This window comes from Aulostomus chinensis, chromosome 15 (assembly GCF_037954235.1).
Source record: "Aulostomus chinensis isolate RoL2024-O1b breed Wild chromosome 15, RoL_Achi_v1.0, whole genome shotgun sequence".
NCBI lineage: Eukaryota > Metazoa > Chordata > Actinopteri > Syngnathiformes > Aulostomidae > Aulostomus > Aulostomus chinensis.
The window spans coordinates 108,093-129,054 of NC_141334.1; the positions used below are offsets into that span (position 1 = coordinate 108,093).

The window sequence follows — 20,962 nt, forward strand, 5'->3', positions numbered from 1 at the left end:
TAGCTAGTGGCTACAGCTATTGGATCGTAGATCGCTAGTGGCTACAGCTAGTGGATCGTAGATTGCTAGTGGCTACAGCTAATTCATTGTAGATCGCGAGTGGCTACAACTAGGGTTAGCGATAGCTCGTAGAAAACTAGAGGCTACAGCTGGTGCCTGGTTAACAGTTAGTGGCTAGTTAACAGCTAGTGGTGAGCTGATGGCTTGTAGCTCTGGGAATAAAATGTGATGTCATGAAGAAAATGACTAATAAGTTTATTGATTTTTTTCAGTGAAATCAATCAAACAGTAAAAATAAAACATTTAATTTGAATAATATGGTTGAAGTTAGACTCAGAAACACCGAGATTCTTGTTCTTGTCCTTGTCTCCCTTCATCAGAGGATGGTGATCTCCTCCTCTCCCTCCTCTGGTCTCTCGCCCTGCTCAGGCATCTGCAGACGATCAGTGAGGTCACTTTTACAGACACATAATCAATGAATGTGGGATTTGTCATGTTGAATGCACACCAAGAAGAGAAGCGTGTGGTGGATGATGAACTCTCTGGTCAGTTGGAGCAGCTCTGGACCCAGACTCTGAAACAGAGTTGGGACCAGAACCAGTGCCAGATTGTGAGCTGACATCTTGTTCACTGGCGACGAGAGTTGGACCCTGAAGTTCACAAGACACAATGTTGAAGGGATAATGCACCCAAAAATGACAACTAATTCATCATGAACTCACCCTCATGCCAATGGAAGGTTGGTTGTAGTTGTTTCTGGTTTCACAAACCTGGTGTCATGTTTGGCAGGTCCAGTGAAAGGACTCATGGACTCATTTTTATGGAGTGCCTTTCTACCGTTATCAAAGTGCTTAACAGTGTTGATAGTCTCATCCACCCATTCACACTCACTCACTGATGGTGGAGCTGCCACGCAAAGAGCCTCCTGCTCATCAGGAGCAATTAGGGGTTTGGTATCTTGGATGGCTACATTACCTGCAAGCCATGCCACCACGACCAGGGTGACTACAAACATGACATCAGGAAGGCCAAAACAACTTGGCATGTCAAGACTTCCAGAAGGTTAGGGTTACTTCAGATGAGCGCAATATAGGCGTTTTATGGTTTTATCAGGATTTTTTTGTTTGAAATGTGATAACCTTTCACTTCAGTTGTTTGGGAGATTAATGCAACATCTTTTCCTGTGAAACCAGCAGAGTTTCGTGCCCAAAAATTTCCACCCAACTTCCATTTCTCATGAGGCTGAATAGTAATAATGACGGAATTTTCATTTTGGGGGGAATTAATCCTCTCATGTAATTGTTTGTGCAATTCAGAAAATTAAGCTTACATGTACAGGTGCTCAAACAAGGCACTCAGTGTTGCTCTGTTATCGTCAGGCAGACGTCGTAGCACTGCCCGGAATGCTGAAAACCTGGAGTGTTCATCTGAAATGACTGAGAAAAAGATGATTATTTCCACTACTGTTTTACTACTTAGTCCTTCCAGAAAAATGCAGTTTTTTGGGATTTTTGTGGGTAAAAATCCTTGAATATGCGGCACGTTTTCTTAAAAAAACGCGATGGAATTTGCAGTGTATTTATGCTATTTTATGTCATGAAATCGCGGGAATTTTCAAAAACTGTGTTTGATGAATAAGAAAAAAAGTGATTCCCCAACACTCTGTTCTCACTGGACTGCTGCTTTAATGTGAAGAGTCGTTTCTAATGACTTCCTGTGACGTGGCAAGCATGCTACGTCACAGGAAGTGCTGGGAGTCATTAAGTTCTCCTCTGGTTTTATTTCAGACCTCAATAAACACACGGCCCCACCTTACAAAACTTTGATGAGTCATACAAGTTCCAAGCTTATTTTCGATGGGAATGAGACGGATTTACAGACTTCATCCTCTCCTCTTCATGGGGTTTGCAGCTTTCGGATGTCACTTCACAACATTCCCAAGGCAACAGGAGGAAAAAGGCTGCTCTTGTGTGCAGCAAACGCAACATTTTTCAACTTTCTGCAAAGATATGTGTGACTGTTATGCAATCAAAATGCGGGGATTATGAAATCATGCAAGCCCCGCATATTTCACGCATTTTGTGTGGAAAGTGCAGCGTCTTTGAAAAAACGCGGGCCCCGCATACATGAGTAGATTTTGACTGATTCTGCATTGAATTATGGTATCGCATAAGCACATTTGTCTGGAGGGACTGGCTATCGGTCCTACCACATGATGGCCCCCCTGGTCCCCCTGCCTGTTTGTCCTACCACCTGGTGGTTCTACTTGTCAGTCCTGGGTACTGACCTGCCGCCTGCAGCAAGTCCTGTTTGTATCTTTCAGGAATCAGTGCGTCCTGCTGACGGATGTATTGTTTTAGGGCTGCAGCCACATCCAACACCCCCTGCTCATCACTTTCCAGAGGGGCAGAGCTCGGAGATACCGTCAGAGCTTCCACCAATCGAGACACTTTAGCAGCAAGGCCACAGCGGCGATACACACCCTCCACGTTCAGCCCTGAGAGTTTGTTCAGCAAAGTCATTTCCAAGAATAAGAAGAAGGAGAAAAAAGTTGAATCAGTTAATGTAACAAAGATTTTCTTACCATAGGTCCTGATGTGTGAGATGCACCGTTCGACCACCGGTGCCACAGAACCTGTCATTGCCATGTCAGTCACTGGGTACAGAGACTGGACAGGACGCTGAACAGCGTTCTGATTGGACACTGCTTTCTTTAGATGGTTGAACCAGGTGTGACAGCTGTACTGCTCCTCAAAATGTAGCGACACACACCTGCTGAATGACAACACACCTGTGGTGAGCTTGGACAATCACAAGACTGGAAACATATAGGTCTTCAGAGCGATGAGTGAACTCACCTGTCCCGGGTTGCAATGGTGATGGTATTTCGAGCTGAATCCATTTCTGTCAGACAATATCAAAATATTTACTTTCTAACATCCATCTTGCTCACCTCAGGCATCACCCCATCACTCTGATGCCTTTCCTTTCGCCCTTCAGCTTGTCAATAAGCATTAAATAAGGGATGTCTCTTCCCGTTGTCCCGCAGAACAAGGAGGAAGGATCTCGTATCTCGTACATCACATGCTGAAAAAGATGCAACTGGCAAGCTAATTTTATTAAATAAACTACAAGACTAAAATTTTTGGAACCTGCAGCTACATGCCTGAATGATTCATGTTGTAAAGCAGCCTACACATCTCATAGGTCACAGTAATGGTTGATTTGTGCGGGTTTCCCAATGACCTCACCGGTATTTTATTTTGAAAATCAACAGGATAATACACTGTCTGACTTCCTGTCTATATGATGATGTGACATAATGTCACTGTATCAGAATGAAATTCATGGAACTCTCTAATGTGATCACAATAATTGTCCAGTGGCAGTGATCCACGTGTTGCTAACAGACCTGTGATGGTAAGACGGGATGTGCTGCTATAATCAGTGTAGGAAGAGCGTTACCGTGGTGCCTGAGCATGCTCAGTTCAATCCGCAGAGGCTGCTGTGTGTGCCTGTGGACGGGGTGAATGCTGATTCCATCATCCCAAAGCAGCAACCAAGCATTAGAAAGAAGAGAGGCTCCATGCACGACAACACCACACACTTTACTGATGGCAATGGCCCCGCCCACCTCTGCATAAGACACGCCCTGTGGGAGAATCACCTGTGAACAAAAGTTTGTCAGGTGATTACGCTCTCATCCTTACAGAAATGCAAACAATGTCAGACTCACCTTCAAGATGTGAAGCATGTGAGTCATCAGGTCATCGCTGCTGTCGGCTGCACAGATCAGCTGATTATCCCGCGTCACAATCTCAAACTGATGAGCCGGCCTGAGAGGAGCCCGATGTGAGTATTACCGTTTTCGTACTTCTACAGTACTATGACTGCCTCTTTTATCACAATCATTATGAATGCCCTTTAGTAATACCTTGTTAGTACTGTGTTGTTGTAGTAGCAGTTTTATAGTGGTACAACAGCAGCAATAACAGAAGTATTTACCCGTCTTTAACAAAAACTGCCAGAACTTCACGCAGATCGAGGACATCACATGCTGCTGAGTCATTTTCGAGCGAAAAGAGGAATCGATCTTCTTCCAGTTTACCATGAAGCTTCTCCTCTTCCTCGCCTGTACACGTTTGCAAGTTTGAACGATCATATGACCGGCAGTTGTTGGGATTTTAGACTCCTCACAGTTAAACACATCATCATCAGCCAGGTGTTTGTACCTGAAGGGGTGAAGTCAGGTCTCCTATTGGCTGCCTGGGGCAAGAAAGGTGGCACCTCTGAAGAACGAGAGAAACACAATCCTGGTTGTACTTACAAACTGTGTACTTACGCTAGCAAGGTGACATGTGCGCGTTACCTGTGTACTCGTTGAGTCTGAGCAGCTCTGTCTGCAGAGGTTGACCCGCCTTCTCAGCCAACTGAATAGGAGACGGGCTGTGGGGGTCAATGGGACACACCTGGACACAGGTGTTGAAACAACTGGTCAAAATCATGTGACCTTGTTTCACCTCTGATCCAATTGCCTGCTACGCCCACAGAGACACCTGAGCTGGCATCTGTTCAAACGTGTGTGTGTGTGTGTGTGTGTGTGTGTGTATAAGTCAATTTTATGAAAAACAACTGAACTTAACTCACTTTTTCAATAAACTTAATTCTAACTGAGTCCTGCAGATTCATTTATACATTTTAGGGGGAAAAATAGAAGTAAAAATATGTGGCTCCTAGTTTAATTTGTAGAAGATAAGGAAGTTAGCAGCTGCTAGTTTTTAGTTTACTGCCATTGAAAAAAACTCTATTTGGGTCTCGTTCAGCAGCAGCATCATAAAATCATATTGTTATTTATCTAATCTATCTTTCTATGATCAAAGTCAATTAAATAAAATTTATTGAAATCACTACAAATGAAAATAGGAGAATAAATGATGGATCAAAAAATTTTAAATTAGCAGACTTCAATATTTCTAAATGAGAAGATAAAGGTCAGTGATATGTAGTGAATGACAATAAATTAGCTGCTCTGGGACCATCAAGGAACCCTGAACCACCTTTTGAGAACCCTAATCTTAAAGACATCAAGAAGAATAAGATTAGACCTTTGCTCCAGAGCAGATGAGAAGCATTGTTTCCTCAACATCATCACCATGAACCACCTCACACAGTCTCTGAAACAGACACAGACACACACAGACACACAGACACACACACACACACACTCAAATTAGCATCTAGTTACATCCAGACTGATCTACTTCACCTTCAAAACTCATCTGAGACTGTGGCCGTATTCACAAAAAGACCACATAAATACATCTTAACAGCTTTCCTTGACCACGATGGAAAAGGTCACAGGGTCAAGCAAAGGCGGTAAGGAGTTGAGAAAAGATGGCAGAATGGCAGACGAATCCAACCACACTTCTACCCAGTGATGTCACGGACTGAAGGATTTCCATGTTTACTGATGCGTTTGAGATCTGCACTCATCAGCAAGAATCGTGGGAGGAGCCAGGAAGTCGCTTCAGATCTCTCAGCGGTGGATTCCCTGACTGCAGCTTCTCCTGCTGTTTTTCTTCTCCACTTCACATTTTTACTGAGCTGCTGCTTTAAGTCTCAGTCAATGATGGGGGGGACTTGGACCTTTTCATGTCATATATTTGGAGATGTAATATTTATGCTGGGGCTGTCATCAGAAACACATTTTGTTAAATTGCATTTAATCAGAAAATGTAAATGTGTCTACTATGGACCTTAAATTTGGTTTCCAAGCCAGAGTCAGAGCAACACAGTATGACTGTCTGTGTGCACGTAGATGGCGATGACAGAACCTCCAAGTTTCAAATGGTTCATTTCACCTTTAAAGCTGTCGAAGTGGGACAGACCTCAGCAGCAGCAGCCTGCCATCCAGTCCTGGGTGAGGCTCGAGAATCCCTCCTAACCGGTCAGTCCCTCCAGAAAAACGCCATTATGCAATCACATAATTCAACGCCGAATCAGCCACAATCCGTGCGTTTATGCGGGGGCTGCATTTTTTTCATAGACGCCGCACTTCCGCCGCATAAATCGCCCATTTTCATGCAAAATGCGCGAAATATTTGGGGCTTGAGTCATTTCATAATCCCTGCATTTTCGTTGCAAAAAAGTCAGTGGAAAATTGTTGCGTTTGCTTCACACAAGATTAGCCATTTTCCTCCTGTTGCCTTGGGAACGTTGTGAAGTGACGTCATCACAAGCTGTGAAGTTCTGTTTCAGAAAGCTGCAAACCCCGCGAAGACAACATGATGAAGTCCACAAATCCGTCTCATCCGCCATCAAAAATAAGCTTGGAACTTGTTTGACTCTGCAAGGCTTTGTAAATTGGAGTGGTGTGTTTTTATTGAGGTCTGAAATAAAGTTAGAGTTAAATTACTGGAGTCAGCAACACTGATCACACACTGTCACATGATCTCTACAAACTATGATCACTATATAGTTTAATTACTGTGTAACAACTGATGTGATTGGCTCACGTAGAGCATAGTCAAGTCTTGTAGTCATCCTGTTCTGGCCATTCACATTAACATGTTTGGTTTAAGTGGTCATACAATAAATATGACATGTATGTTACATAAGTTAAACTAGTTTCCTTAAATAACAACTCTGGACTCTACAGCCCCACTAAAAAGGAAATCTATAAATCCAAGGAAACAAGCACCTCGGTACGATTCTGAAACCTGACAGCTAGTCCCTGCTTTTGTCACTTCCAGGCTGGATTACTGCACCTCCCTCCTACCAGGCTGGACTAATAAGTCCCTAAAGACTCTCCAGCTGGTCCAGAACGTTGCTGCCGCGTGTTGACTAGAACTGGTAGCAGAGACCAGGTCTCTCTTGGACTGCTTCTCTGCATGGCTCCCTGTCAGATTCAGAACAGAATTTAAAATTCTTCTTCTCCCATCAAAGTCCTCAACAATCAGGCTCCTTCATCCCTGACAGAGCTCCTAGTCCCCTATGATCCAGCTAGAACCCTTCACTCCCAGGATGCAGGGTTCCTGCTGGTTCCTAGAGTTCTAACAGTAGAATGGAGCCAGAGCCTTCAGCTATCAGGCTCCCCTCCTGTGGAACCGTCTCCCAGTTTCAGTCCAGGACCCAGACCCCCTCTCTAGGTTTAAGAGCAGACTTAAGACCTCCTTGTTGATCAGGCTTATAGTCAGGACTGCTTAGGCTGGCCCTTAGATCTGCTGCTATAGGCTCAGACTGCTGGGATCTCCCATGATGCACTGGGCTTCTCTCTCCTCCTCCTGTCCTCAGAGGTGTTACTAACTCCTCTTCTTCTCCCCTCATCCCAGATCCTGGTGCTGCTGGAGGAGGCTCCAGGCCTGAGGAGGCTCCAGCTGCCACCCATAGCTCCACCTGCTCACGTCCCCGTCTGTCCATCAGTCTCTCCTCCTTTCTCTCCCTCTTTATCTCTGTCCCTCTCTCTCCTTCTGTCTCTCTGTCCTCCTCCATTCTCTGTCTTTGTCTCTGTCCATCAGTCTCTCCTCCTTTCTCTCTCTCTTTATCTCTGTCCCTCTCTTTCCTTCTGTCTCTCTGTCTTCCTCCATTCTCTGTCTTTGTCTCTGTCCATCAGTCTCTCCTCCTTTCTCTCTCTCTTTCTCTCTGTCCCTCTCTTTCCTTCTGTCTCTCTGTCTAACACCAACCCCACCTAAAAAAAATCGAAAGGACATAAGTACCAACTAACTTCACTTTTAAAATGAAATCATATTGAAGTTGCTGAGACTGTACTAAAATTTGTGGCTTTTCAGTGACAATCGGGTGAAAGAGACAAATGTAGCCTTCTAGCTCTATAGACCACTATTCATTCTGCTCTCGCCTTATAGACACCTGTCCCCTGTAGACATCTCACCCCTAGAGACAAGTGTCCCCTACAAACACCTGTCCCCCATAAACTTCTTCTTCTCCTTATAGATGCCTGTAACCTATAGACACCTGTTTCCTATGCATGCTTGCCACCTAAAGATCTCCTCAGGATGTCCCTACTTTAGGCCTGTATACTGGATATTTCCACATCTGTACATCAGTCAGTTTGGGCAAATTCAAATTTCCATACAGACTGTTGAGAATGTGTGGCCCACGTTTCACTCTTTGGATTTCTTCAAAAATTTCAGTGATTTCGACTGTACATTTGATATCTGAGCCTGTTTGATTGCATTCATATTCTTGATATAAAGATTTTCATTGAAAAGGAAACTAAAATGAAACGAGAAATATTTAAAATACTATAAACAAATGTGAATTGAATTTCTCTATTGTGATGATGATTGACAACTAATATCAGACATAAGTGTTTGTGTACCACAATATTTTTCATAATATTCTGGTTATTTTGATATTTATCATTGGAGATGTTTATTAAGACGATAGATCAACACGGATCAACAATGTTTCAGAAATAACAACCAACCAGTGTCTGGCAAGATATCTATGTTAATTTGCAATATCAAAATATTGAAATATTGATGAGATCAAATAAGCATCTAATGGGAGCCCATGGGAGCTTTGCTATGACCAGATCAGGACATCTTCAGTTAGAAAACATTTTAACCAATGAAGCAGAAACTTTTCGGTCACCTGACTCTCGTGATTAGGGACTCACCCGGTCCAGTAGACTTTGAGAGTACATCAGGGCATAGACTCGCCTGTAGCACCCCTTGCTGTATTTATCCTGGATGAACTTTGACCTCTCTTCATCGGAGGACTCTGGACGCAGCTGCTCTGTCACGGGAACCGCTGGAGCCCACACCTGGTTGGCCAGCTGGTTACCATAGGCAACAAACAGCTAGGAGAGAAGAGGGCTCAAAGGTGGACAAGTGAGCTCCCTTTTTGAGTGGTTCAGTCCCCCTCAACTGTATGAGTGTTTTATTCCTCCCTCACCTGCATGAGTGGCTTAGCCCCCACCCCTCACCTGTATGAGTGGTTCAGTCCAGACCTTGTTGTCCATTTTCAGACTGTGTATTTTGGACAGGTTGCTGCCCAGAGTCCGATGATGACCTGAGAACAGAAATCATTGGCATTCCGCATGACAATCAATGGATCGAGTAACAATGTCAACTCTCACCTGCACAGCTGGAACAGATGACCAGCAGCAGGTTGACTGATGCCCACTCAGGGTTGGCACCCTTGCAATCGCCACACACTTTGTTGTCAGAATTTTCCCACAGGCGCGATGCCACCTGGCTGCAGGACAAAGCACTGCAGATGGATGAGGACAGACCATTGAACCAGGTGGACAGGTCCTTCGATGACTCAACAGATAGGCTACAGTGAGGGGGCAGCGCCACAGATTGATCAGGATGGAGTCACAGAAAAGGAAAAAAAGGAAAATTACAGTCATTAAAGTAATTTGTGGTTCCTAGAGTTCTAACAGTAGAATGGAGCCAGAGCCTTCAGCTATCAGGCTCCCCTCCTGTGGAACCGTCTCCCAGTTTCAGTCCAGGACCCAGACCCCCTCTCTAGGTTTAAGAGCAGACTTAAGACCTCCTTGTTGATCAGGCTTATAGTCAGGACTGCTTAGGCTGGCCCTTAGATCTGCTGCTATAGGCTCAGACTGCTGGGATCTCCCATGATGCACTGGGCTTCTCTCTCCTCCTCCTGTCCTCAGACGTGTTACTGACTCCTCTTCTTCTCCCCTCATCCCAGATCCTGGTGCTGCTGGAGGAGGCTCCAGACCTGAGGAGGCTCCAGCTGCCACTTGTAGCTCCACCTGCTCACGTCCCCATCTGTCCATCAGTCCCTCCTCCTTTCTCTCCCTCTTCATCTGTGTCTCTCTCTTTCCTTCTGTCTCTCTGTCCTCCTCCATTCTCTGTCTTTGTCTCTGTCCATCAGTCTCTCCTCCTTTCTCTCCCTCTTTATCTCTGTCCCTCTCTTTCCTTCTGTCTCTCTGTCCTCCTCCATTCTCTGTCTTTGTCTCTGTCCATCAGTCTCTCCTCCTTTCTCTCCTTCTTTATCTCTGTCCCTCTCTTTCCTTCTGTCTCTCTGTCCTCCTCCATTCTCTGTCTTTGTCTCTGTCCATCAGTCTCTCCTCCTTTCTCTCCCTCTTTCTCTCTGTCCCTCTCTTTCCTTCTGTTTCTCTGTCCTCCTCCATTCTCTGTCTTTGTCTCTGTCCTGCTCTCCTGCTCTCTCTCCATCCAGCAGACCAAAGCAGAAGGCCATCCCCAGTGAGCCTGGTTCTGCTCGACGTTCCTGCCTGGTAAAGGAAGGTTTCATTGTCACTGTTGCCTGATGTGCTTGTTGGGAGTAAATTCATTGAAGGAGTGTGGTACTAGACCTGCTCTACTTGTAAAGTGTCATGAGATAACTTTTTGCATTTGGCACTAAATACATAAAGTTGACTTGATTTGACTTAAAGGTGTTTGGGGATCACCAGGGAACCCTCAAAGCCTCCCCAGATCACAGGAATGCCCTCAGCATTTTCTGGGTCAATCATGGGGACTTAAACCAGTGAGACATGATCAGAATACCTCCAATGGACCACATAGACAGATAGGTTTGTACCTGAGGATCCGGTAAGGAGTTGTCAGAGTGAATGAGTGGCGACCAGTAGATTTGACTGAGGCCACATTCAAGGGTACACAGTAGGAAGCCACACCCAGCTGGAAACCCTCCTTGTTGGGGTAAATCCAGAGGTCATGACCACAGACAGCAGCATAAACTCGGCTTCGAGGATCTTTGATGGTGATTGGCCCATGGAGTTCTGGTGGGCTTGGACTTGCCTGACCACGAGAGGCCAGCAAAGAATTGACCCAGTTGTCCTGAACCTCTTTGACACACAAACCACAAAGAAGACACATCAAATTGTGTAGTATATAGTATATTATAAATCATGCCATCAGAGTCCATCAGAGACCATGAGAGTCCAGCTGAGCCCAGTAGAGACTAGCCAAGCCCAATAGAGTCTAACATAACCCAGGACCAACAGAGTCCAGTAGAACATAACAGAGCCTAGTAGTCTACCAAAGCTCTGTAGAGTCAATCAGAGTCCATTCATCTAGACCAGGGGTCTGCAACCTTTTTTATCAAAAGAGCCATTTTGCCCCGTCTTTCGCCGAAGAAAAACAGTCTGGAGCCGCAAAACATAACACAACTTATAAACTTGTAAAAGTTTTAATATTATTTTAAACTTTCCCTTTAACAAACACTTACACAATGTTCCAACCACTGAATAAAACAAACAGAAGTGCAGTGTGCATGTGTGGGCCAACTCTGAAATAAATAAACGTGAACTGTGCAGGCCTATTTGAGTCCCTCCTATATTTTGTCATTGCAGAGAGGTATTTCTCTAATTTTCTGATCAATTACCCCTTTGATTTTGAAGTCGCACAATAGATGCTCTGATATTTTAGGAACATTTCTTTGATGTATTCCCTGTCTGTGAACGGCTTACATCTCTTCACAATCTCCTGAGCTGCCACACAACTAGCAACTGTAGTTGACGGTGGAGAGGCGATCCACTTCTTGAACGTGTGTTTGCTCTGTTCAGCTCTCCGTTGCAGTCCTGAAATTGCTCTCTTTCGCTCATCTTCGCTTGGGTATTTTTCAGCGAATGCTGAGTGCTTGTTTTGAAAATGCCTTTCAACATTACATTTTTTGTTGTTCGATAATTTGTTTCCACATATCAAGCACACTGGTAATCCAGCGTCGTTAGCAGTGAAGGCAAATTCATCCGTCCCCGCTGAGTTAAAATCTCTCTTTTCATCTGAGATTTTTCGTTTTTTATTCATGGTTACTGAATGAGTCGCACACTCAAGAAGCCGCCTGCAGGCAAAGGTGAGGGCTATTGTCGTCAATGTGACGCATATTTTAGTTGACAAATTATTTTTAAAAAAAAGTTTACAAAATTAGATGTTAAAATAGGCTATATAACCATAGTAGTAGTAGTAAATAAATTGCAAAAATAATAATGTATAAATAAAAACTATATTAAGAAATAACCATTATTCATTTTCATTAAAAAAAAAAAAATTTCATGTTTGTTTGTTTTTTGTTGATGCCAAAGGGAGCTGCAACAAGGAGGCTGAAGAGCTGCATGCGGCTCTGGAGCCACAGGTTGCCGACCCCTGATCTAGAGTCTAGTAAGGGGACTCAAAGCACTTAACAATGTCATCTCATTCACATTCACACTACGATAGTGACAAAAGCCACCAACCTGCTCATCAGTAGAAAATAGTGGTTCAGTATCTTGCTAAAGGAAACAGGGAGGTGAGTCATTGGGGGAAGTGAGCCAAGTAAAGTCTAAACGAGCCAGTAAAGTCTACCTAAGTCCATTAGAATGTAGCAGAGTCCAGCAGAATTCACTAGAATCCAATATACTTACCATCACTGTGAGCCATGAAGTCAAAATGTTTCTTTTTGAAGTAAACAGAGAATCTTTGCTTGTCTTGTTTCTTCACATTGGTGATACTGGACACATGAAACATCACCTCACTGAAGTGATCCTGGTCAAGAAAAGAAATGCTCCTCTCATTGAGTCAGACCAGATGGAGATGACGGATGGTCAATTAAGTGAGAACACTGACTTACCGTGCGTTTTTTCCACAGAGACATCAGCTGTCCATCTAATGTTGCCCATAAAACATTGTGCCTGTTAGAGAAAAAAAAAAGTTTTTTTAACCATCAATCAACTGGTTGATCAATATGTTGATCAATCTTCCTAAAATAATATGACGCCTGATCTGATCTGGCGTTCCTCAGGGATCAATCCTGGATCCCCTGTTGATCCAAATTTACATGATCTTTTATTGAAGTACACTTGTTTTTTCAAGATTATTGTTGAAAATTTATTGTAACAAATATCTAATACAACAATTTGTATTTTCATTCATAGTAAATTGCTCGGGGCGGCACATTGGTGCAGTGGTCAGGTCATCACTGTGGCCCCCCAGCAAGAAGGTTGTGGGTGGAGCCCCGGCTGCAGCACGGGGTCTTTCTGGGTGAGTCTCCATGTTCTCCCTGTTCCTGCTGGGTTCTCTCTGGTACTCCAGCTTCCTCCACAGTCCAAAGACATCAAGAGGGACCAGGTTAATCCAGACTCTAAATTGACCGTAGGCGTGGCTGGGAGAGCCAATGGTTGTCTGTCTCTATGTGTTGGCCCTGCCATGGACTGGTGACCTGTCCAGGGGGAAGGCTGCTGGGATAGGCTCCACCCCCACCACCCTCAACAGGCGAAGAGGGGGAAGATGGAGGGATGGATGGGTGGATGGATGATGGATGGATGAATGGATGGATGATGGATGGATGGATTAAATTGCTATTGTAGAATGAGGTCTTTATACCTCCACAGGGAGACATGTTGCATCAAGAGTAACACAGTAATAATAGTTTTTTTGGCCCCTCCTCTAATTTCGTATGTAAAAATGTCAATTATTTAATTATTTAAATTATATCCTTCGTCTTTATCTGCTTTTCTTTAAATTGATGATGATATTTAATGGAGCATCTTAGTACTAAGTAAAGAAAAGCACTTAATGGACCACAAATCAGTCCACATTCTTTACAGTTCACTGATACTACCATATTTGAGTTACTGTGCAGAGATTTGGGGCAATACTTATAAATCTACACTACAACCACTGTTGATTCTGCAAAAAAGAGCATTAGGATTATTCACAGCACTGCTTACAGAGAACACACTTATCCCTTATGCTCAAAATCAAAAATACTGAAACTCTCTGACCTGGTATACTGTCAAACAGCACAAATTATGTACAGGGCAGCAAACAACCTATTAGTACCAGTAAATATTCAAGCATGTTTTTTCAGAGACAAGGGCAATATAATCTGAGGGGCAACTAAAACTAAAACATCTGTATGCACGTACAACTTTAAAAACCTTTTGCATCTCAGTATGTGGCGTGAAACTGTGGAACAGATTAGCGGGGGATCTCAGACAATGTCCAACCATGAGCAAATTCAAACAGATGGTGTTCACAAGGTACAGGGAAGAAGAGGGGTATGACCAGTACTAGGGTTATAACATTCTGTCATAATTGTTGGCAACACCCCCCACCACATAATAAATTCCATGGACTTTTTGACAAAATCAGACAAATCAGTCTAGACCCTGAAGAAACCATGATTTCATAGGATGTGTCATCCCTGTTCAAGAGAAAACTTCTGAAAGACAACACTCTAGCAGAAAGGACCAACCTCTCACCTGAACAGGTGTATGACCTTCTCGACCTTTGCCTCAACACCACCTACTTCCAATACAACAATAGTTTCTACAGGCAAAAACACGGCTGTGCCATGGGATCTCCAGTATCCCCCATTATAGCAAACCTGTTCATGGAAGAGATGGAGAGTGTAGCCTTGAGAACATACATACATACTAACCCTAACCCTATACCCACTGATAACATTGGTTCAGATACGTAGAAGATACCTGGGTCACCATCAGGAAGGGTGAAGTTGGGCCTCTTACTGAACACCATAACTCGGTGGACAGGAACATCACATTCACAAGGGAGGATGTCAAAGACAGCTGTCTGGCTTTTCTAGACTGTGCAGTACACGTTGAAAACAATGGGGAACTTAACATTGGGGTCTACAGGAAACCCACCCACACGGATCAGTATCTCCTGTTTAGGGGTGATCCGAACCCTCAAACACAGAGCACAAAATATCCCTTCTAAAACAGATGGGAAAAGAAGGGAACACAACCACATCCACTCAGCTGTCCAAACTGGGCTTTCATTAAAACTGCCAAGAAGCCCAGGGAGGATAAGAAAGATGAAGCCCAGAGAAGAGGAGTGTTGTCATCCCTTATGTGCCAGGGGTTTCAGAGAAGCTCAGAAGGATCTTTAACACCCATCAGATCCCTGTGCACTTTAAGCCCAGCAACACCCTGAGGCAAAAGCCTGTCCATTCTAAAGATAAGGTTCCAAGGCACAAACAGAGTAATGTTGTTGATGCAGTCCAGTGTAACGAGGAGCGCTCTGACCTGTACAGGGGAGACAAAACAACCACTGAACAAATGCATGGCGCAACTCAGGAGAACCACAACCACAGGCCAGGACTCAGCTAAGTGGTAGGAATTAATAAGCCGATGCTTCTTACGACTTATTTTCAAACATACAAAGTATCAACTAAAGCGCTAAGGTGTGATTTATATCATTCACATATTTGAAATAAAGCCTTCATTCATTCATTCATTCATTTACCTGAAGCCCTTCCACACATCTAACCAGCTAGCTCGGGCTATGGTACTCAGTTGAGCTGAACTCCTGCCGCTTCCTTTCTTCCTCGACACTCGAATGGTTGCAGCTCTGTAACACAAACACACTTCACACACTGACGTCTCAGGACAACCAACTTATTGTCCTTCCTGTCATGCCATGGAAAATGATCCTTGACTTTGCAAGCTCACCTTTAACTTCTCAAAACTTCAATGCAAATAATCTACATCACTGCTTGTTCATGTGGAATACATACTGGGATACTTGTCTGTGCTGATGTCACACATGTTAGTTCCCAAAGCATGCTGGGAACATGAGTGGAACTGGACTGAATGAATGTCAGTGAATATCCTCCCAAGGTTAGCATTTTGTGTGTATGTACCTCGGAGTCTTGTGTTTTCCTGGTTTTCTTGATTGGCCGGGAGGAAGAGGAGGGGGCCGGGCTGGTCGTGAGGGTATCACATGACCCGATTGGCTGAATTGAAACAAACACAGTAGTTCATTTGTAACTTTAGTGGTAGAAGCAGTATTAGAATTACAGTGAATACTGCAAACATACTTTTTGGAATTTAAAGATGTATTCAAAGCAGGATCTTCTGTCATTTGTCCATCAGCTCCAGAGGGTGTGAGGCTTGTTTCTGCATTGTCTTCCTCATTGGATGACTCTGTATCAGCTTTTTCTTGACCCACCCAGCAGGCCAACACAGTGGCGTAAGGATTCTCATCTTTCGTGGTGTTTGTACACACACTTAAACCTGGGACAGAGAAGGTAAATGGAATGAGACTGGCTGGAGATGAAACCAGAAGACGATGGAGCAAGCCCAACATTACCTTCCTCTGCAGGCTCAGCAGCTCCCTCTAGAGATGGAAGCATAACACCTGCAGTCTTAGCTATTGTTGACATCACCAGCTGTGACAATGCTCCCACATCTGGAGACATTAATACAACACAGTAACCATGATGGTGCTACCAGTCCAAGGTCCTGGAGAGGCTACATCTCTCATTTCTTTTGACAAAAGCCATATTGGTCAATGTACCTCATCATCAACTGTCCTATGATCTATCATTGAGAGGTCTTTTTTAAAATTAAGTCCCAGCCATATCAGAGGGGGGGGGGGGGGGGGGGCAATTGACTCACTCTCTGTCAACTTTGTATTGTGAGAACATCTATCATGGTAAATGCCATATACCAGTTAACAACAGGAAGGAACTTGAGACAGGCTTAAGAACCAAAACTAAGGTCTTACAAACTGTCGCTTTGAAAAAAAAAAAGTGAAGGATTCTGGAGTTTATGTGAGTCCCCAGCAGGAATAACATCAAATTATTTGCCTGCCAACATGGGCAACAACTGTTTTATCACTGACAAGTCAAATATCTAAATATAATTTTTAGGTGTCTATTTATCCTATATGCATGTATCATAATCTATATTTGTAGGTTGAATTGAAGAATTGAATTGAGTTGAAGGTTAAATTTACCTGTTTGATCGTCAGCCCCAATAATTGACTGTGAAGGTGATTGAGGTTTACCGTCTGTGGGAGTGGGAGCCTGTGGGAGAGCCAAGGTTGCGCTGGAATCAACAACAGAGCTAGCCACATTGGTAACCATGTCTGCTAAGCTGGGTATGTTTGCTTTTGAGCTTATGATGCTTTCCAGGCAACCCACACCTGTATTACCAACAGGCACACTTGTGGCCTTATCAGAGTCTAGCATTACAGCAGTGGAGTTATCTACAGTGCTAGCAGCCTGTGCTAAGCTACGTATTTGGGTGGTGATGCTATTAGTCATGCTATCTCCAGATAGAGGGACTGGGGGGCCAGGGGGGGTGGAGTCACTGATGGAGGCAGTGACACCAGCCATAGATGGGATGTTGGTGGCAATGATTTCAGTGACGCTCAACAGGGTTGGGCAGATAGGACCGTGGCCTGATCCCCCAGGAGGACAAAGAGGAGGAGCGTCTCCATCTGAGGGCAGAAAAAAGTGACATCATCAGCATCATCTTCATCCACCAATTGGATGAGCATCTGTCAATCAACTTCATCAAGAGTTGTCCCATCAAGGAAGAATGTCCCTACAAGCAGTGACAGTTCGTTTACAATCCACTAGATGGGTACAATGTTGAAAACAAGTTCTCAGCAGTCAAAGTCGATCAGAGGTGTCAGTAAAGACTTCACACACAAAAACACATTAACTGTTTGTACTCGGTGTTTTGATCCTTGACTCCGCCCATTACTGTTATCCACCTCTGTGCAGACAATTACACAAGCCCGTATTCAGCTTGTTTTGTATCTGATCTGTCATCTTTTGATGAATGAATTGATGGAACAAGTTTTATACTCTTCCAGTTCTTCAGTTGATAGTACAAAGTCTTACTGCAATATGGCCGACTCAGCACAATGAGACCTGAAGGTCCTTCAAGGTGCTTCAGCAAAATGAGGTTTAGTTTGATTTGACTTTAATGTATATTAATCCAGAGGTGGCACAGTGGTGCAGTGGTCCTCACTGTCACCTCACAGCAAGAAGGTTCCGGGTTCGAGTCCCGGCTCGGCACAGGGTCTTTCTGGGTGAGTCTCCATGTTCTCCCTGTTCCTGCTGGGTTCTCTCTGGTACTCCAGCTTCCTCCACGGTCCAAAGACATCAAGAGGGACCAGGTTAATCCAGACTCTAAATTGACCGTAGGCGTGGCTGGGAGAGCCAATGGTTGTCTGTCTCTATGTGTTGGCCCTGCCATGGCCTGGTGACCTGTCCAAGGGGAAGGCTGCTGGGATAGGCTCCACCCCCCAGGGATAAGCGGAAGAAAATGGATGGATGTGAATTAATCCTAAGATGTTGGATCCATCACAGTATCGTGATGTAATGATTCAATTGACTAAATATCTACATTTTATTGGCATTTAAAAAATATATTACATGGTTATTTTTTGCAAACTAATTTATAATGTTTTCCAGTATTTCTGACAGAAATCAAGCAAAGTTGATAGTTGCCAAATTAGCTCATGAAAATTCATCAATAATTGAGTTCAGACTGTTTTTGTTATCAGATGAGTTTTGTTTGTCTTCTGCAGTTCTCCGTCTGACCACTGGATGCCCCTGTGTTGTCTGACATGGAGAGATCTTTCATTCATGTTTGACAACACATGAAGACCAAAATGAGCCCACATGACCTAATGAGATTACCAGCCTAAGTCAAACTGGTTTCAGATAATAATCAGATTGCAAGAGGAAGATCCACGAACTTGTTTGACTGTTCATGGCAACCATGGAAACATCATAGTGACGAGAGAATGTACAAGTGAGTACATTATAATTTTCATCATGGTTGATTATTCCTGTTCTGGGAAGATTCAAATGTTCCTTGACAAGACAGCCGTCCAAGTGGATCACATCATTGTCCACCTGCCATCTAAAGTATCCAATCAGGGCACACCCTGAATGAGTGTTTGTGTCTTCTTTTTGTTTGCATGTCTTACATTCTTTCATCTCCAAGGAGGTGGCAGACTGCTCGGACAAATTAATCTGATTAGTCCACTAAGATCTGATGACCAAACTGTTGACAAAAAAATAATGGAAGGTGTCGTTATTTCACAGTCGAACAATCAGATATTCGATTGTCCTCCTGTTCTGTTGGCGCTCATAGAGATACAAAATTCTCAGAATTCAGTTTTCAGAAAACATTTCCACAGAGATGAACCATGATTCAGCACGCTGCTTCCCATCTGTCCACCAAGCTTCAGAGCTTCACTGCCAGAAGAATCTGAATCCTGATTCGCTGTTGGTTATATGATCCACCTATAATTGACCTGAACCCCAGAGGCTCCACTCATGGCAGCAAAGGAGCAGGCACTTAGGACCAGATGGATAGAGGCCAGGGTCTAGACCACCAGACCGGACCACAGGAGCGGGCCAGGGTTGAGACCCCTCTGAGACAGTTAAGTGCATAGTGGCAGGGGGTAAGATGTATGCAGGAAGAGCCTCCATGGAGCACCAGAACCAAACAGCTGCACAGTGGACCGGAACATCTGATCTGAGTCTGGGCTTAATGTCCCAAGATAAGAATGAAGACCCTCGTAAGGGGATGGAGAACGACCCAGCTAGGATCCTGGGGGACTTCCAGGTCCAGACTGACTAACTGGTGCTGGCTAACCAAGCAGACCTGGTGCTGATGGACCACTGACAGAAGAAGGTGATGGTGATGGATGGAGCATCCAAAAGACAGCAGCACCAGAAGAAGGAGCACCAGGGGCTGAATAGATACCAGGGGCTGAAGAGTACCAGGAGCTGGAAGGGGAACTGGAGGAGATGTAGGAGGTGCCACTGGGGGCTGGGACCTCTAAACTGGAAAAGTGGCTCCAGCAGGTTCCAGGTCTAACATTGAGGTCTCAGAGCAGTAGAGCTCAGTGTTAGACCAGCTGACATACTGTAGGATCACCAGACTCCAGACCTCTGGTGGAGGAGCCCAGCTGGAGGACACCACCACCACCACCATCCATCAGGGGTATCAACAGCATGTAGGCGCCTATTTGAATTGACATGTAATCAAAGGCAGAGAAATAAGGCTTCAACAGGCTATGTGCAGTTCCGCTCACTCATGGATACACCTTTTGGTAAGGAATCATTTTTTGTCACAACGACAGCATCAAGGACAACATCAGCAGGAGGAACTCCGTCAGCACGGTGCTGCTGGTATCGGTGAATCGCCGTCAGTATGGTCAACATCCATCATCATCGCCATGAAAAACCTTGAGACGGCATCACTGTACATTTCTGTTAACAAAATATGTGTGTTTTTGCTTGGGTTTCTTTATGTATGTGCGTGTGTGTGTGTGTGTGCGCGCGCGCGTGTGATTGTGTATGTTTAAGTGTGTGTGTGTGTGTGGGGGGGGTACCTCCACTTGGTTGACCTTTGTTTAAGACAACTGGATCTCTGTAAAGTGGAGAGAAAAATGCCTCTGTATTACCTTCTATCTTTACGAGGACATTTTGACCAATGTGTGCAGGTTACCTGTCCAAAAAGGAGGCGGAGCCTAAACTATCCCGCATGTAACAACTTCGAGGCTTTGGGACGGGAGGAGGCGGCGTCATCTGGGGAGACATCAGTGAGAATCGCTGTCTCTTAGCGATCAGATTCCCTAAAAATACCTGATCGCAGCACCGTTCAGAACAATCACAACACACAAATGAACATTTGTTCACCTGTCAGACTGTGTTATCATCTGTTTGTCTCTGATATGAAATAAATACAAATTACATCATTTTTGGATGTGTTTTCTTCATATTTTTTCGTTAACCCTCATCAACCTTTCACCTGAAGCCCTTCAAGTTCAACTGTTTATCGTTAGCATCGTCTGGATGTATGGCTTCTTTGACCCTGAAAAAAGGCTTAGACGACTAAAAATTTACCTTGAAGTCCCCTTGAGTTCCAAAGATCCTCTGAGTGGCGTCTGGTTCTCTGAATGGCGTCTGGTTCTCTGCGTGGCGTCTGGTCCTCTGAGTGATATCTGCTGTTGGTTTTTCTGCTTCACAGGTGAAACATGTTCAACCTGCTCCACCTGTCTGTGGGTGTGTCCCAGCCGCTGCGTGCGTTTGAGTGTTTGTCTGTTGTTTTTTTTTTGTGTGTATGTGTGTGTATGTGCAAGTGAGTTCGTATGTGCGTGTGTGTTTGTTGTTTATGTATGTGTGTAGGTTTGTGTACTTGTGTTTTTGTGTGTATGTGGTTCTGTGTGTGTGCTGGTGTGTGTATGTGTGT

At 44.3% G+C, this 20,962-nt stretch overlaps 1 protein-coding gene across 4 annotated transcripts; it reads right to left on the reverse strand.

The window, feature by feature from the left end:
• Positions 1-251: 251 nt before the first annotated feature.
• Positions 252-20,883, reverse strand: LOC147248052 (arf-GAP with Rho-GAP domain, ANK repeat and PH domain-containing protein 1). Of its 4 annotated transcripts, none has more exons than XM_086179149.1 (26): positions 20,617-20,883; positions 20,219-20,298; positions 20,103-20,140; positions 16,695-17,180; positions 16,047-16,145; positions 15,775-15,970; positions 15,598-15,690; positions 15,201-15,305; positions 12,562-12,622; positions 12,356-12,476; positions 10,537-10,801; positions 9,101-9,234; positions 8,948-9,033; positions 8,639-8,821; positions 5,106-5,174; positions 4,370-4,469; positions 4,233-4,289; positions 4,006-4,132; positions 3,737-3,836; positions 3,466-3,667; positions 2,859-2,904; positions 2,585-2,775; positions 2,288-2,497; positions 1,331-1,436; positions 509-650; positions 252-433 (listed from the first exon to the last, which is right to left on the reverse strand). In XM_086179149.1, the coding sequence occupies exons 2-26, from the start codon at positions 20,296-20,298 to the stop codon at positions 377-379; spliced, it is 3,354 nt and encodes a 1,117-aa protein (XP_086035275.1). In that variant the 5' UTR covers positions 20,617-20,883; the 3' UTR covers positions 252-376. The 4 variants fall into 4 exon arrangements, with proteins under 4 accessions (XP_086035275.1, XP_086035274.1, XP_086035272.1 ...); XM_086179148.1 differs by having other exon boundaries at positions 3,466-3,652; positions 9,101-9,300; XM_086179146.1 differs by having other exon boundaries at positions 9,101-9,300; positions 20,617-20,879.
• Positions 20,884-20,962: the final 79 nt, after the last annotated feature.